The 16,289-nt window shown below is 36.4% G+C and overlaps 1 protein-coding gene across 4 annotated transcripts in view; it reads left to right on the forward strand.

Annotated features, from left to right (window-relative positions):
- The first annotated feature begins 283 nt into the window (after positions 1-283).
- Positions 284-16,289, forward strand: part of LOC113100315 (regulator of G-protein signaling 20-like) — a 36,086-nt gene continuing 20,080 nt past the window's right edge. Inside the window, exons 1-3 of one of the 4 annotated variants that reach the window (XM_026265105.1) lie at positions 468-606; positions 6,958-7,106; positions 8,732-8,842. In XM_026265105.1, the coding sequence (XP_026120890.1) occupies positions 8,828-8,842 (15 nt within the window). In that variant the 5' untranslated portion in view covers positions 468-606; positions 6,958-7,106; positions 8,732-8,827. Of the gene's footprint in view, positions 607-6,957; positions 7,107-8,731; positions 8,843-16,289 lie in introns of all 4 variants that reach the window. The other 3 variants (XM_026265106.1, XM_026265103.1, XM_026265104.1) reach the window with 3 other exon arrangements.

Below are 16,289 nucleotides of genomic sequence, written 5' to 3' on the forward strand. Positions count from 1 at the left end.
CAGAAATGCTGTTGGGGGAACACCTTAGTGTTTGGCGCCCCCTGCTGGAAATTTACAAGACTTGTTTAAATACATGATTATGATCTATGAACTACTGATCTGGCTACTGATGATTAGATTGAAATAAATTCTATGTAATTGAAATCCTCAATAAACGGTAATGTTCCTATAAACATATCATAAGCACATTTAAGTGAATGCTAGGGTTGTTCACGTGTATTAGAGAGAGAGAACACAAAAGGGAAATGATTGTCAAGATATAGGCTGCATAAAAGTTCAGTAATACAAAGCCTTTATACAAACACTTTTAATCAACACATTGTGTGCTAATTCAGCTGCCTGATTAAAGGAAGATCAACTTGAAAAGTTCCACTGGAAATGACAATAATTGAGGAAGTCCTTCGTCAATCGACTGAGTAGAACTGTCTAAATCAGCGCATGCGCAATTCATCCCCAGCCTGTCTCCGTAAGGGTGTCGATTCTCAAGCTGGAACATTGGAGGAAAACATCTACTGTATTCTACCCACAAAACAGCCCCAAAACAAACGGATGTGCTTCAGAAAACGAAACGGCTACTGCCCTCCAGATCATTTTAATGCCAAAATTGTAAGTATTGTCATCCTTAGCGTTTTCCAACAGCATGAACGTTGAGTTCGCCAGTGGATGGTGGGTTCTTTCCCGTTTTTCTCCCCCGAAGAATGGGGTCGTCCTCCGTAAATCCTAATCTTCTGCTTCTGCATTTGTCTTTTGCACAGTCTAATGGGCAGGGACTTACTTCTATAGCTTGGTGAGAACGACGCTTTCCTAGAAATAAAGCGCTTGAATGTCTCCGAGATAGACTCCAGCGCGAATTCGCAGTCGAGGAGGGAATGCCGCTTATCTTCGCGTCTCAGTTTCTGCTCGTTTCGCTTTATCAGGATGGGTTAGACGTGTGGTTGGCCAGCTAAACTGAGTTGTCATCTGCTGTAAGATGTATTTAGTGAGCCCCGTGTAGCAGTCGTGCTCCGGGAGTGATGTGTTTTCAGTGTACAGTTATTACAGGAAGACCGAGTGCGCCCGGTGTGTGTGTGTGTCACGGGCATTACGGGCTTGATTCTTTCATCAAAACAAATAAAAACAAATAATAATAATTAAATAAATCATAATAATAATATAGGCATTGCGACATATTGTGTTTTCACTTCAGTCGATGTTTTAATTCGCTATCCGTTAAGCAGTAGCCATGGCTGTTTATTTTTTGATGGTTCGGGGGTATTTCGGTGCACCGGAGAGAAAGCTGATGCACGGATTATATCGTTGTATGATCGGAATATTTTCAAACCAAACATCTTGGAAGTTGTGGGGGTAAACCTCAGGTTATCATCTGTCACTGCCTTGATGTTGAAGCAGTTAGAATACATCTCGAACGCCTTTGTTGTGTGTATTCGCGTGTTTTCTTTTGGAAAGATGATGTTCTTCTTTTCCCCCTTTAGCTGGCTGTGTAGTAAAGCGCGTTCGCGATGCACGCGCGGGACCTTCGGGTGAATGAATTGTGAGTGCGCGTACTGGTCGCCGCGTTCGGGAGGGCGGGGTTGAGGGGGCGGGGCCCGCGGTGTCGCGTGGCGGCGTAGAGCTTGAACGCATTCGCGCGTGTCGCTGCGGAAACGGAGGGGAGACACAGCGCTCGAGCAGTTCTGACGTCAGAGAGAATTCCCGAGGTTAAGAGATATTTATGTCCAATCAATGACTATACGTGACCTTTTGGTTTCTCTGAGGAAGTCAAGCCTGGATTTTTTTTTTTTTTTTGACCCTATCCCAGGCATGTCTTTGACTAGAAATCATAGTGTAAGAATGTAGCCTTCTTAATTTGTGATGACAACAATAAGGTTTTGGCTATATTTAGTAGAAAGAATGACGTATTTAAACACCAAGCAAGCTTCCACTTGGGCATGCCAGTCAAACTCCAATAGCTTTGATATCTTCACCATCTCTGCTGCACCAGGGATGAGATTCAGTGAACTTACTTCATTTGTTCCACAAAGTCACACTCTTTAATTTACAGAGAACATTGTGTTTGCATTGTCTTTCTTGTGGTGCATTTGGCATCAATTAAATCAGACTGTTTGTCTCATGAAAATGTGAGCAGAGATAGAGTGCCCATGACCAGTACCTTTGCTCTTGTTAGGGAATTAAAGCCTTAAAAAAAAGGCCCAAAGAGATTAATAGTAGTAGCAGTAGTGTTTTATTTTTGTTTCCTGTGCTGATGCAAGTTTAAGCAAGATAATTGGGCGGGCTTATTATTTTCTTTTCTTTTTTTTTCTTTTCTTTTCTTTTCTTTTCTTTTCTTTTCTTTTCTTTTCTTTTCTTTTCTTTTCTTTTCTTTTCTTTTCTTTTCTTTAATCAGTGTACGTTTATATAGATTTACCCTGGACCAATAAATCAGTAATAAATCCAAAATGAAGCTCTTAGCAATGCATATTACTATTAAAAAAATGTGTCAAAATCAAAACTTCATAACCAGATCTTCCGATTAAAAAAAAAAAATACAAAAGAGATTTCTTTTATTATCCTCATATTATTTGTCCAATCATTAAACCCCATCCCTGCAATCTCACATTCATCTGCCTCCACTTTTTGAGTGCAACACCCACATCTCAAATACCAATCAACAAATAATGCGCAACGCCATGTCTCTACCAAAGAAAATGTTTGTGCTACTTCCATTCCATTGTGATTTCAAATTATTTAGCTCATAAGAGTCATTTGAATCAGACTACTCTGGTCATGTAGTATATTTGGTTTTGCATGCAGCCCAAAGAACAGCTAAATAAAAAGATATGTTTTCTTGATGTTATTTCATTTTATCAATTTATAAAGTGCATATATAGATGCCCTCAGGGTTTATAGGCATCAAGTGAAAGCCACTAAACTAAAGTTTGATTTCGTGGCATTGTTGCACTTTTCTTTTCAGTGCGGGTAGTGCTTCTGTCTCATTTTTATTTACAAGGATGTGTAATGTAGACAGGAAATCATGCATTGTTTCTGTTTACACACAAGTACTGTACATATTGAGTACTTTGGTACTCAAATCTCTGGATTGAAAATACATTTCCAAATATAGTTAGACATTTGTTAGTTTAGTATAATTTTACAGTTACTGTCTATTAAAGACAGTGTTTAATTATCTACAAATGTGCATTGTTTTTGCATATTTGCATATTTTTGCAAAAAAAAAAAAAAGTTCCAGTAAGGTTTGCAGAGATAGACATCTTAAACCACATCCTATTGCAAAAAAAAAAAAAAAAAAAAAAAAACATTCTGTCTGCTGTATAGGCATTATTCAACAGCGGTTCCTGAATGAACAAAACCAGAGAAAATAGAAAAGCAATGTGACCAGTCACTGGAGCAGAATCCAGAATAAATGATTCCCTTATTCAAGGCCTTCAGGGTTGTGTAGGGTTCATAAGGGGCCAGTCGTCCTCTCTGAAGCCCTAATTCAATCAGAACACTGTTTAGCAAACACAGCTCATTTTGAAACCAAACGGAGTCACCATTGCAAGTTGCAAATGTGCCATTTTTACATTATATACAAGAAGCTAAAGTTAAACAGCTGACTGTAGCATACTGTAGCTTTTGTGAGTTGCTATTGATCAGAGACCTGAAACTGTTATTTATGTATTTATTTATTTATTCTGCAGGTAGTATTAGGGTGTGGGACATTCTCGTTCTAGAGAACATTTGATTGGATAAAAATCTGTGTAGTTTAGTCATGACCTGTCTTTGTGTTGATTTTGAATTCAAATATGATCCAATGTGTTGTTTAGAAGAAGAATAAGGTAGAAAGATAATGAGCATGTCTTTCTATTATCTTTGCTGAATGCAAAAAGCAAACATACAGAGCGCTCTGGCCCGGGTAGTCGATTCGTCAATGAATCACTCTTCTGATGTGTTGAACTTTGTGAATAACGGGTGTGCCAATGTGTTGTAGTTTTTAAATTGCACACAAATCATCATTTTTTTTTTGGCTTCTAGATAGACTGTTAGATGCATTTTTGTATTTGAGAAAAATGTCAGTTAAATGATGAATTACTTAGGTATAGTAAAAGTGTTTGGTATTTTTGACAAGCTTTATGCGTAAAACTGGTTATTGATCAATAAAGATAAAAAGGGGAGGATTGGGTTGTTAAATTGTCAGAACATTGTTAAAGGGACAAATGCTGTCTGGGAACAACCAAGATTGTTTTTCATGATGCTGCTTGTTTCATGATGAAACACAGTGCCGGTATCATTGCCTGGCAAAACCAAGCCTCGACATGAACCATCTTGCTTGTCAAAATAATTCAGAGAGGCATTGTATTCACATTATATGCCGGGGTAAAACTTGATGTTTGGAAAGTGACGTCATTTTGCAGAGAAGCCTAAAGGTCATCTGTGAAGCAAACATTCAAATAGTTTTAAGAATTTAAATTAGAAGTTGAATCAGGACCCATTTCTGATAAAGACAGGCATCGTGCATAGTTTTGTTCATGGTTTTCAAGAATGAGGTCATGTCAAGAAACTTGTGACTCAAAAGGTTGACTATAACAAGTGAAAGATGAATGTGGGTCAAAATAACATCAAGTTTCATAGGATTTGAAAATACATTGACCTTTGTGTTGAAAAGACATTGATATCAAACATTGGTGTCAAAAAACAGGTCAAAAATAATGACACAAAAGCAACGCGATGAAAGAAACGTTTTATTCAACAATCTTTAAATCAGTAATACAAATGTAAATTTTAAAAAGAAATGCACCTATTCTAATTGTGAACAAAGATCGCAGAACAACAGATGAACAACTACTGACATTGTTCTATATCACCATCTGAATTTGATTTGCTGTGCAGCGCTTCTTCCTGATTGTTTAATTCAAAATTGGCCAAATTGTGTGACATTCCGCATTATACAGTGAATTGTGGTTTTATGTCTGGATTCTGCAGTTCCTTCTGTGTTGTCTGCTTCGCAGAAATCATATAGGTCTCATGAACAGTGCAGCCAGGAAATGGGTTTTTACTGCAAAATGAACCAAGTGAAAAAGTGGTGTCTCATGTATTAACCTCACACACAAACAAACTGTGTCGCATGCATGCTACAGTGGTAAATGTAATTTTTTTTTTCTTACCACGTGGGACACCCATGCATACTCTAAAACTACTAGAAATAGTCACAGCACAAAGTCGTTAAAAGTTAAAGGGTTAAAAGTTACCCAAGATAACTTGTCTAACATCTCCACCTGAGAGTGGAGACACAAGGTCACGGTTTGTTTTATAGTTGTCAATGCTTTTGAAGCAGACCGTCACTACTAGCCTAGCGCTAACAGAGAAAGCTCTGTCATTGAATGGGCATTAGAAAGGACACGAGTATGTGGATGTAAAATGGACATCAAGTTTCTGACGTCAGTTTGATTTGGATATTTGACCTGTTTTTTTTTTTGTTTTTTTTTTTTACATCAGTGTTTGATGTCAATTTCAGGTCTTTTGAACATGATTTGCCCACTTGGACATGTTTCAAAAAGTGATATGGCAAATTGATGCTGTCTGAGACCTCAGTTCAGAAAAATAATGCTATTAATAATACTTGAGCAGGCTGGCAAAGAATTCACTTTGGGATGAGACCATTCAGTTTAGAACTTGTTCAAGTGTACAGAAAAAACAACCTGTGTGAACAAAAATTTATTTCGCCATTGTTGCTTTGTGGATTTTGGTTTGATTGGAAAGTCTGGAGTGCAAGTCCCCAAAAATTATCCTGGTGTCTTTGTAAGAAAAAAAAAAAAAAAAACAATTTTAAGGAGGAACCATAAGTCACTTTGTCATTCTGTAGGTGTAGACATTTCTCTCTCTGTCTCTCTTTCTCTTTCTTTCATCACACTACTCTTTCCGCTTCTTGTCTTTTCTCTCTTTCACAATCCTCATTTTTTCACTCTTCTCTGTCTGCCACTTTCCTCCGTACTTCCTCTTTCTGTTTCTCACTTTACACTAAATTTACTAAATAATTGCAACTTGCAAAATGATTTACTCACCTCTCATGTCCTAAAACTGTATGACTTCATACTGATCACTATTTTCCATGCAATTATAATAATAAGACTTCTTACAAGCTTAAGAAAAAGGTTGCAAAAAAAGGTCAAAAAGTGGTGCGTACAAATCTTTTGTAATATTCCAAGCCTTCTGAAGTCGTATGATTCCATTGTGTGAAAAATAGGTTGAAGTTTCAGTTGTTACTCAAAAATCAACTTAAAATCCCACTCTTTTCTTCCTCATGCATCTGATTTCTGAAAAAAAAAAAAAAACATAAATTTGAGTAGTATCATGTCAGAAAATCGGTTCATTCTGTTCACAAATCAGTCTGAATGCTTAGTTTTTGAAATCGACAGATTCTGTTTTAGAATTCAATTCACTGACTTAATGATTCAGTAGCAGTGATTCTCAAATGAACACAAATTTGTAGATTAAAATGTTAATTATCTCATATATATATATATATATATATATATATATATATATATATATATATATGAGATAATTAACATTTTAATCTACAAATTTGTGTTCATATATATATATATATATATATATATATATATATATATTCAACAGAGGAAGGAAAGTCATACACGTTTGGAATAACATAAATAAAGACAGACTATTTATTTTAGGCCAAACAATTCTTAACTGTTTGCTGCTGAAAAACAGTTTGGTTATGCCGTTTTTCAGGTTTCCAAATGCCATTTCATAATACATCACTGAAACATCACATTGTGTCTGTAGAGGCTGGCTAACAGAGACCAGTGCCTCCTACTTCGAGCGCACATGTTTTTGCTTTCCATCTCTGCTTTTTCTTACGCATGTCCTCGCCAATGTCCGCTTTTCTTGCCCAGTCTTCTGTTGACCGTTTCCTCTTTTCATGTTTGGCTCCCCTTCCTCCTCTCTCCTTCACAGAGTCAAAAGGGAAGTAGGAGATTTTGGCCATAGCAGATTCAGCAGGGCCTTTAGTTCCCTATGTAGTCACAAAGCCCTCTCCAGAAGATCTAGTAGAGGTTAGGTGACAGCCCAGAGATATTTATCTACCCCACAAAACCTGCAGCCATGTAAGTATCAGTCTACCTGATCTATAGTAAGATTAAAAGTTCATTGTTTTTTAGAGAAAATATGGGGGAAGTAACATTATATTTGTCCTCCTTGTAATGATATTAGTAGCAGTTTTTGTAGTAGGCATTAATAGTGACATAAATATGAATGGAACATGATAAATATTAATAAAAGTAAAATTTTCTGTCATATCCAAGATCATATGCCAGCTGGCTGAACGTCTGGGGCTGATGTAATCTTGATTTGTTGCCGAATTCTAGCAGATCTTTATTTGACATTTTAGACAAATTTAGACAAGTGATGCATGGTGATTTCGAAATGCTCGATAGTGGTTTAGTTCTCAAAATGTATTAGACCGTAGATGTACTAGACTTTGATGTTTAGCAGAGTAGATTTGATTTCATGTCATTTGTATGATATTTTCTGTACAGTATTGGTTTAGAGGATTGGTTGCCATATTTGATTCGATGGGAATTTAATAAAAGGCGAATGTGTACATTGATGTAAATAGATCAGCCAGCAAAACATTGGAATTACGTTTTACCAAAGCTTTCCAAATATAGAAACTCCAGAAAGCACTGGTTGTGAAAATCAGATGTGACCTATGACACTGAGATGCAACCTACTGAACAGACTGTACTTCATTCCCAGCATTCCCATGGTCCTGGAAAACATGGAAATACCAAGGAATTAAAAAAATATAAATAAAAAAATAAATACATGTAAATTTACAGTCCTAGAAAAGTCATGGAAATTAATAGAATCATTAAAAAACATTGAAAAATCATGACATTATATATATTTTTGTAATTATGCTCGGTATTGCTTCAATCTTTGTGAGTGCAGTCTCTATGATTTTAACATTCCTCATCTAGTCATCACGAACATGAAAATTAATTCAGCAGCACAACTGTTTTCAACATTTATATTAGTAAGAAATGTTTCTTAGGCAGCAAATCAGCATATTAGAATGATTTCTGAAGGGTCATGTGACACTGTAGACTGGAGTAATGATGCTGAAAATCCAGCTTTGCATCCGAAATACAATTTTAAAACATACTCCGATAGAAAACAATTATTTCAAATTGTTAACAATAGTTTAATGTTGAGGAGGGAATTGGAACAATGGGAGGCAAGTCTAACCGTGTTGCATTATTGCGTCATATTTAGTTAGGACACAGTGTGAAATGTTTTTGTAAGTTTGAGTGTTTTGTAAGGCTATTCTTTCCATGATTTATGCATCTTATATGATAAAATTCCCTTGATGGACCGGCCATCCATCCAGAGTGTTTACTTGCCTTGAATTTATTTAGTTGAAAAAGTTTTTATTTTAATCTCTCCCTTAATAATTATTTTAAGTTTCACATCCTGCTACCAAATGCAAATTTTAGTAGATGATTAAACTTAGCATACCAGCCTGACTAAATTAGCCTAATTCATAAAACACAAAGTCAAAGATTTAATTGTGAATATTTGCTTGATACAGTATAACTAATATTAAGTGTATTTTTTTTTTCTCCCTCACCGTTCTCTCTCCCTCTCTGTGTGTCTCTGTGTGTCTTAATGTTGCCCTGTCTGTGTGTTCATGTGTATTCCGGCCTGTGCTACACGTGTGTGTGTGAAGGAGAGGTCCGCAGCCTGCAGGGGGATGACATGCATGTGTCCAGGCATTTAACATCATTGAGGACTTTAAGACTAGTAGGCTGCCCTCCGCCAAGCCATGATGGACATTCTGGTAACTGGCCTTTTTCTGTCATTGCTGTTTGTTTTTGTGGTGGTTTATTTGCGTGTGAGTGGATTGAAGAGTGTTTTGATGTGCACTGCTTTGTTCATTTTGGTTACTGTGAAGTCCTGATAAGATACTGATGAAAACTGTGCGAGGAATTCAGGTCCACATGGAATTGCACTCTTAAAAAGAACCTTTCGGTGAACAGTTCTTAAAAGAACATTTACATAATCTAAAGAGCCTTTTTCCAAAGAACCTTTTGTGAATTGGAAATGTTTTGTGGATGTTAAAGGTTCACATATACCAAAAATAAACCAATAAAGAACCTTTACTTTTAGAGTGGAATTGGAATGCCCATAATTCACAAAGTGCCTTCGCTCTCATGTCGTTTCAAATCTGAAAGAACTGTGGAAGTTAAAATATATTCTGAGAAAATACAGTGGAAGTCAAAGGTCAACAAAATTTGGTTACCAAAATTGTTCTAAATGTCTTATTTCATGTTCCGCATAAGAAAACAACATGAAAGAAATTTTATTTTTGGGTGAACTATCGTTTTTAAATGTTTTGGATAAGTTGATAAAGATACCAGAGTGAAACACTTCCAGCTCAGTCTGCTGAACTAATTTTAACCTCAATCCAGAAATTTCCCTCCAAAATCATGGCAGAAGTATCATACCTGTCTGCACTCAGACTACGCTGTTCCTGGATAAACCCATATATCAGCAAACCTACTGATGTTTAGGATCATTTGTGTTTTCTTTTCTTAACTGGCGAAGCATTTGGTTTATAAAACTTGAGAGAACAATTCTGATTGTAGCATACAAACTCCTCTTTTGCTCAAGTCTTCTTTCCTCTCGGTTCCTCAACTTTGTTCTCTTCACCTCACCTCTCGCCTAATCTTTTCTCATCTCCTCACGACCCATCTGGTTTCCTCTGCTTTGCTTTCCTCTCCTTTGTCATCTTTTTTTCTTTTCTTTTCCTCTTGCCTCCTGTCCTTCCCTATTCCACACACACAAACACACACACCAATTTATTAGAACCTCCCATAAACTTATTTTAAGTGAGCCTAAATTATAATTACTGCATCCTCGAAGACGTATTCTGAAATGTTTGTATTTCAATTTAAGCTCTTGACAGTTTCTGACATTTTCAGAAATGTGTCACTTCTCAAATCGCACATAAACAAATCACACACTTCCTTGGCTAGTCCCGGTGATATCAGTGCTCAACGAACAGCAGAAGAGAACAAGAGATCCAGAGATCTTCATCAAGAGACAAAGACTGCTGGAAAGCTGAGACAGCATGAGAGACAGAATGGAGAAGTCAGCAGAGGGAGGGAGCGATAAGTCACATGATTCATGGCCAGTCTGCCATGGCATCTGGATAAAGTTAGTGGGAAAGCAAGATCTAAAAACAGACAAGCAGACAGACATTCATTCAGTTTGTGTGTGTGTGTGTGTGTGTGTGTGAGAGAGAGAGTGTGTTCTAAGGGAGTTTTCCTCTTGTCTTTAATGGCACAGAGAAGCTTACTCATATCTCCAGCAGTTTATTTTATTCTCCAGCACTTCTTTCTGCAGAGCTCCTCCCAGCTCCATAGATTAGTGATTGACTCATATATTTATGTATAAAGCTGAACAGCAGTGCACATTCTCTTTCTCCCTCCCTCCTCCTCTGCTGGGTTAAGTTTCTTGCCCTAAGGAGATCCCTGGGTTTCTCACGCTGGATGCCAGGTTGGGGGTGCTCTGTGCTCTCAAGCCAGTTGGTTTTTATACTCCTTTTAGAAAACAACCGCCGATGTCTTTTTAAAAGGGATGGAGGTGGTGTAGCCTAGTGGATCTGGGCTGCTTTCCAAAAAGCTAAAGGTTCCAGTCTTACAAGGATTGATTAACAGTCACCGTGCTGGTGTGCTGTAGTGATCATGCATGAACTTTGTGGGCTATGTTTGGAACAGAATGCTAGTGTACTGAATACTGTGCAGGATACACTGTATACTGAGAGGTTCTTTTAGTGCAATCATGTGGTCAAGGTTTAACTAGTTAGCCTGACCCTGTTAGCCCCTGCAGCTAGATATAGGGCCCTATGAAATGTTTTTGTATGTTTGTGTGTTTGTTTCTCCACATGCTTTTATATTATTATTATTATTATTATTATAGTTTTTTTGTTTGTTTTTTCAAATTTAGATTTTTCCATGAAAACATACGTTTTTCTGGATTTCGAAATGCTCTGGACTAAATTCAATTTTATTAATCAAAAGCACGTACAGTTTAAATAATTAAAATGATGAAACTTACATAATTTAATGACAATTTAATAACCATACCTCCAACATATTCATATTATGACAATTTCGTATGTAAATATAACCATTAATGACTTTTGAATTATTTTGCATATAATGATAAATAAACACAGCAAGGTAAAAAAAAACTTTTTTTTTCATTTAAAAATAATACATTTCATTGCATTGCATTTGTGTCACGATTCATTCAAAGCACTTCTACGATTCAGTCTCTCTAAACCCCTCCTTTCCATGAGCGTTTCTGGATTAGCAGAGCATAAGGCATCTGTTATATAGGGAATTAAGTGTATTTTGAATGATTGTTGGAAAATATAAACATCAATTATTAATTATACTTACAGAGTTTTTAGAGGAGCAATCTTGTCTAAAGTGGGCACTGATCCATCTTTCAAGAGCAAGCGTTATGTGAATCACAGACAGCTATATTACACATTGCATGAAAGGCAGTAATTGAAATGGCATGATAGGGGCACTTTAATAATGCAAGGTTAATCTCAAAGTAAAGAAAAGACATACTATACAAGTTAATGCAGGTAGCACAGATTTGGATCTAACTAATGTCTAATAAAACTTCAGATTGTTCAGAATAGAGCAGCTAGGTTGGTGCTCCATTATCAATTTCAGGCCAGTGTTGCTGATATGCATAGAAAATTATCATGGCTTTTAGTGAAGGACAAATTACATTTACGAGTGTTGGTATATTTTTATAAGGTAATCAAGTATCACACACCATGTTTTTTCTTTGAAAAGCTTGTATATGTTGGTTTTAGACACGATCATAAAACACGTCAAGTGAGTAAGTCTCAACTGTTTTTACCATGTCCACAATCAAATTTGCTGAAAAAGACTGTATTGTATCGTGGCTCTGCTGCTTGGAATGTTGTTCCTATAAATATACGTAAAAGTAATTCAACACATGTGTTTAAAAGAAATTGTGTAAACATGTTGTTAAAGGTATAGACGTACTTCTGCTTGTGCTGCTACTATTAATATGTATGGGTATAGTTTTGTAATGTGACTGGATTAGCAATTGTATTTTTGTTATTATTTTATTTGTTTGAATGATTTTTTTGTATTGTGCAACTCTGTGGACCCCAGGAAGATTAGCAACCACTTTGTGGAAGCTAATGGGGATCCAAATTAACAATAAACAATAAACAATAAACAATAATGTCCTGCTAAAACAACTAAATAAACTTTAAAAGTTTATCAATACAAGTTTTGTCTATTGATTTCTCCAACGTCTAGGTTGTCATCAAATAATTACGGTAATTGTGTCATGGCATGAACGCATGTTAAAGCTCCTGTTGTATTCTATTCAGTGACATCTTTATTAGTAGTAATGCATGTGCTAGCAGCTAACTGTTATAGACACTCTGTTAAACTTAAAAAAAATGTGGTTTCTTACTGAAAAATGAACTGACGTCACCAGTTTTCCCAGTGGATAGTTGGGTGAATTTGCAGTGTGTGTGATTCTGCTCAGCCTCATGCTGTAACCACCAAACAAATGTGATAGTTTAGTCATGTGACAGAAAGAAAGAGAAGCTACAAATACAGCTCAGTGTTGCTTTAAATGGCTGCAAAGTGTGTTTGCAGTGATTTAAGACCAAAACATAGCCAGTTCATGGTGGGCCGCTGCTCTGTTGCGGTTGCTCTTCAATGAAACCACTTCCTTTTCTCATTGTTTCTGTATGGCAGCTCCTTCTTTTCTGAACTCTTACTTTCGTAGACCACTAATGCTCATCTGATTGTTTCGCTCTGTTTTGTACAGCTTAAGTCCTTGTTTTTATGCTTTTAACTAACAAATGTGGAGTGGTTTACTTCTAATGTCACCGGTTAAATTGAATTTCAGTTCTCTTCACATGCTGATCTATTATATGTGCCCAGACATGAGACGCCCTAAAGCTGTAGGACTAGAACAGATCGCTAGAATCACATAGTGTATCAGGGATCATGGGATGCCATGTGAGGAGTTCATCCACTATTGAAGGGAAAAGAGGATGTCAGCACCGTTTCTCAGTTCCCATTGGAGTTTCCCAGCAGGACGTTGGAACACTGTTAGTTTTATTCAGAAATGGTGGATCTGAAAGGCCCCTGTAGTCTTAGAGAGCACTTTCTAACTGAAGAAAATCAATTTCTTTAATCAGTCACCTGTTTATGTTGTTGTAACTGTAACAGTTACAGTTCACATTTGCCCTGTTTTTATCAAAAATTCACCTTTTGATCCCCTTAAGGAGAAGGGGCTGTTGCATTGAGTTTTTTTCTCAGTGTATTTGCTGAAATTTCCAAATCTTCATCTTGATGCTACTGGACATTAGACCGGATGAGTTAGATGATCAAATAGCCAACTCATTGAGCTGTGTTGAGCCGAGATGTTGGTGTGCATGTTATCTGATGAAGGGCGCATGTGCGATTGTGCACTGATGTTAGCATGAGCGCTGCGTTATTTGTGGTGTTGTGGACTCACTGTTTGTCAGGACATCCGGTTTGATCTGGTGAGAGGTGAGTGTCTAGAAAGAGGAAGAGGTGGCGGCTGACTCATTAGATTTCAACCGCCGTGTGCCACTTACAACATCTGAAGAGTTACAACACTTCCTCTCCTCGACTGTCCCTTTATCTCTCTGTCTTTTGGGCTCTTCACACTTGAAACTTGTCACTGTAAACTTCTGTACACTATTTTTTTTTTTATGGTAAACCCTGGATTATTTTTTTATTTGCATATTTATGAGGTCAATCATGATGGGCACACTGTATGGAAAAGTGCTAAATAAATATTTAACTTGAATATTTAAAGAAATAATTATGCAATAAAAAAATAAATGAATATATATATATATATATATATATATATATATATATATATATATATATATATATATATATATATATATATATATATATATATATATATTTTTTTTTTTATTATTATTTATTTATTAATATTAAATATTTGAATCAAAGGGCAGTGTGCAAGTTCAATGTGAAGCATTATGGTGTTCTTGATGGTTTTTATAGTTGAGGTCTTAGTTTCCCTTGTGACTGTACAAAATGAGCCGAAATTTAAAGTGGGATCTCCTTACAAGGACATCAAACTACAACATAACTCTGGGGGATACTTACTGCAGCTCCTGGTATTAAAATATCTATTGAACAAATAAACTATCTGTGTGTGATAATACTATATGGCTGTTATTTCAAACAAGATTTTTGAATTTTCAGTGTTAGCTGATGATTTAAGAGAGAATGTACTTCTACTCTTAGCTCACAAATCTTTAAGCTGACGTAGATTAGTGTGTGTGTGTGTGTGTGTGTGTACATACAGTGAGTGAAGTTATGAAAACTTGTTCTCTTTGTTCAACTGGGAGCTTGAGTTTCAGAGCCTGTTAGAACAAGATCAGAGTTAGCGAATGCTCTTCTCTTCTGTGAAGTTTTATAATAGTTTCTCTGTGTAACAGGTAACTTAACACCCAGTCTGAATGGCTGGCCTCTTTTTGAGAATCTGTGACCAAATCCACTTCACCAGAGCTCCAAGTTTGGACCCCTGGACCTTTATCAGGAGCTTCAAATGCTCATTTTGCCTGACATCGCTTGTATGTGTGTTAAAACGTTGAACAAATGCTGGACAGAACCAATTTTTTAGCCTTATACTAGTGAAAGACTGATATTGCCTTGACCAATTACTGAATTCTATTGTATTGTAGTGTAGTGGTTTCTATGTGTAGTGTAGTGTAGTGTAGTGTATTGTATTGTATTGTATTGTAGTGTATTGTAGTGTATTCTATTGTATTGTATTGTATTGCAATGTAGTGTAGTGTATTGTTGTGTAGTGTAGTGTTGTGTATTCTATTGTAGTGTAGTGTAGTGTATTGTAGTGTAGTGTATTGTAGTGTGGTGTAGTGTGATGTTGTGTATTGTATTGCATTTTAGTGCAGTGTAGTGTAGTGTTTTGTATTGTACTGTAGTGTAGTGCATTGTAGTGTAGTGTAGTGTAGGAAGTGAAGTGGAAGTGAAGTGACATTCAGCCAAGTATGGTGACCCATACTCAGAATTTGTGCTCTGCATTTAACCCATCCGAAATGCACACACACAGTGCAGTGAACACATACACACACACACACACACACACACACACACACACACTGTGAGCACACACCCGGAGCAGTGGGCAGCCATTTATGTTGCGGCGCCCGGGGAGCAGTTGGGGGTTCGATGCCTTGCTCATGGGCACCTAAGTCGTGGTATTGAAGTTGGAGAGAGAACTGGACATGCACTCCCCCCACCCACAATTCCATCCGGCCCGAGACTAGAACTCACAACCCTTCGATTGGGAGTCCAACCCTCTAACCATTAGGCCACGACTTCCCCTAAAGTGTAGTGTAGTGTAGTGTTGTGTATTCTATTGTAGTGTAGTGTAGTGTATTATATTGTATTGCAATGTAGTGTAGTGTATTGTAGTGTAGTGTAGTGTTATGTATTCTATTGTATTGTAGTGTAGTGTAGTGTAGTGTAGTGTATTGTATTGTATTGTAATGTAGTGTAGTGTATTGTAGTGTGGTGTAGTGTGATGTTGTGTATTGTATTGTATTTTAGTGTAGTGTAGTGTAGTGTTTTGTATTGTACTGTAGTGTAGTGTATTGTAGTGTAGTGTATTCTATTGTATTGTATTTTAGTGTATTGTAGTGTAGTGTAGTGTATTCTAATTTATTGTATTTTAGTGTAGTCTAGTGTATTGTATTGTAGTGTAGTGTATTGTATTTTAGTGTAGTCTAGTGTATTGTATTGTAGTGTAGTGTAGTGTATTGTATTTTAGTGTAGTGTATTGTAGTGTAGTGTATTCTATTGCATTGTATTTTAGTGTAATGTAGTGTAGTGTAGTGTAGTGTATTCTATTGTATTGTATTTTAGTGTAGTCTAGTGTATTGTATTGTAGTGTAGTGTATTGTATTTTAGTGTAGTCTAGTGTATTGTATTGTAGTGTAGTGTATTGTATTTTAGTGTAGTCTAGTGTATTGTATTGTAGTGTAGTGTATTGTATTATAGTGTAGTGTATTGTATTTTAGTGTAGTGTATTGTAGTGTAGTGTATTCTATTGTATTGTATTTTAGTGTATTGTAGTGTAGTGTAGTGTATTCTATTGTATTGTATTTTAGTGTAGTC

The sequence above is a fragment of the Carassius auratus genome, unplaced genomic scaffold, assembly GCF_003368295.1.
Source record: "Carassius auratus strain Wakin unplaced genomic scaffold, ASM336829v1 scaf_tig00217245, whole genome shotgun sequence".
In the NCBI taxonomy this organism is placed as follows: Eukaryota; Metazoa; Chordata; class Actinopteri; order Cypriniformes; family Cyprinidae; genus Carassius; species Carassius auratus.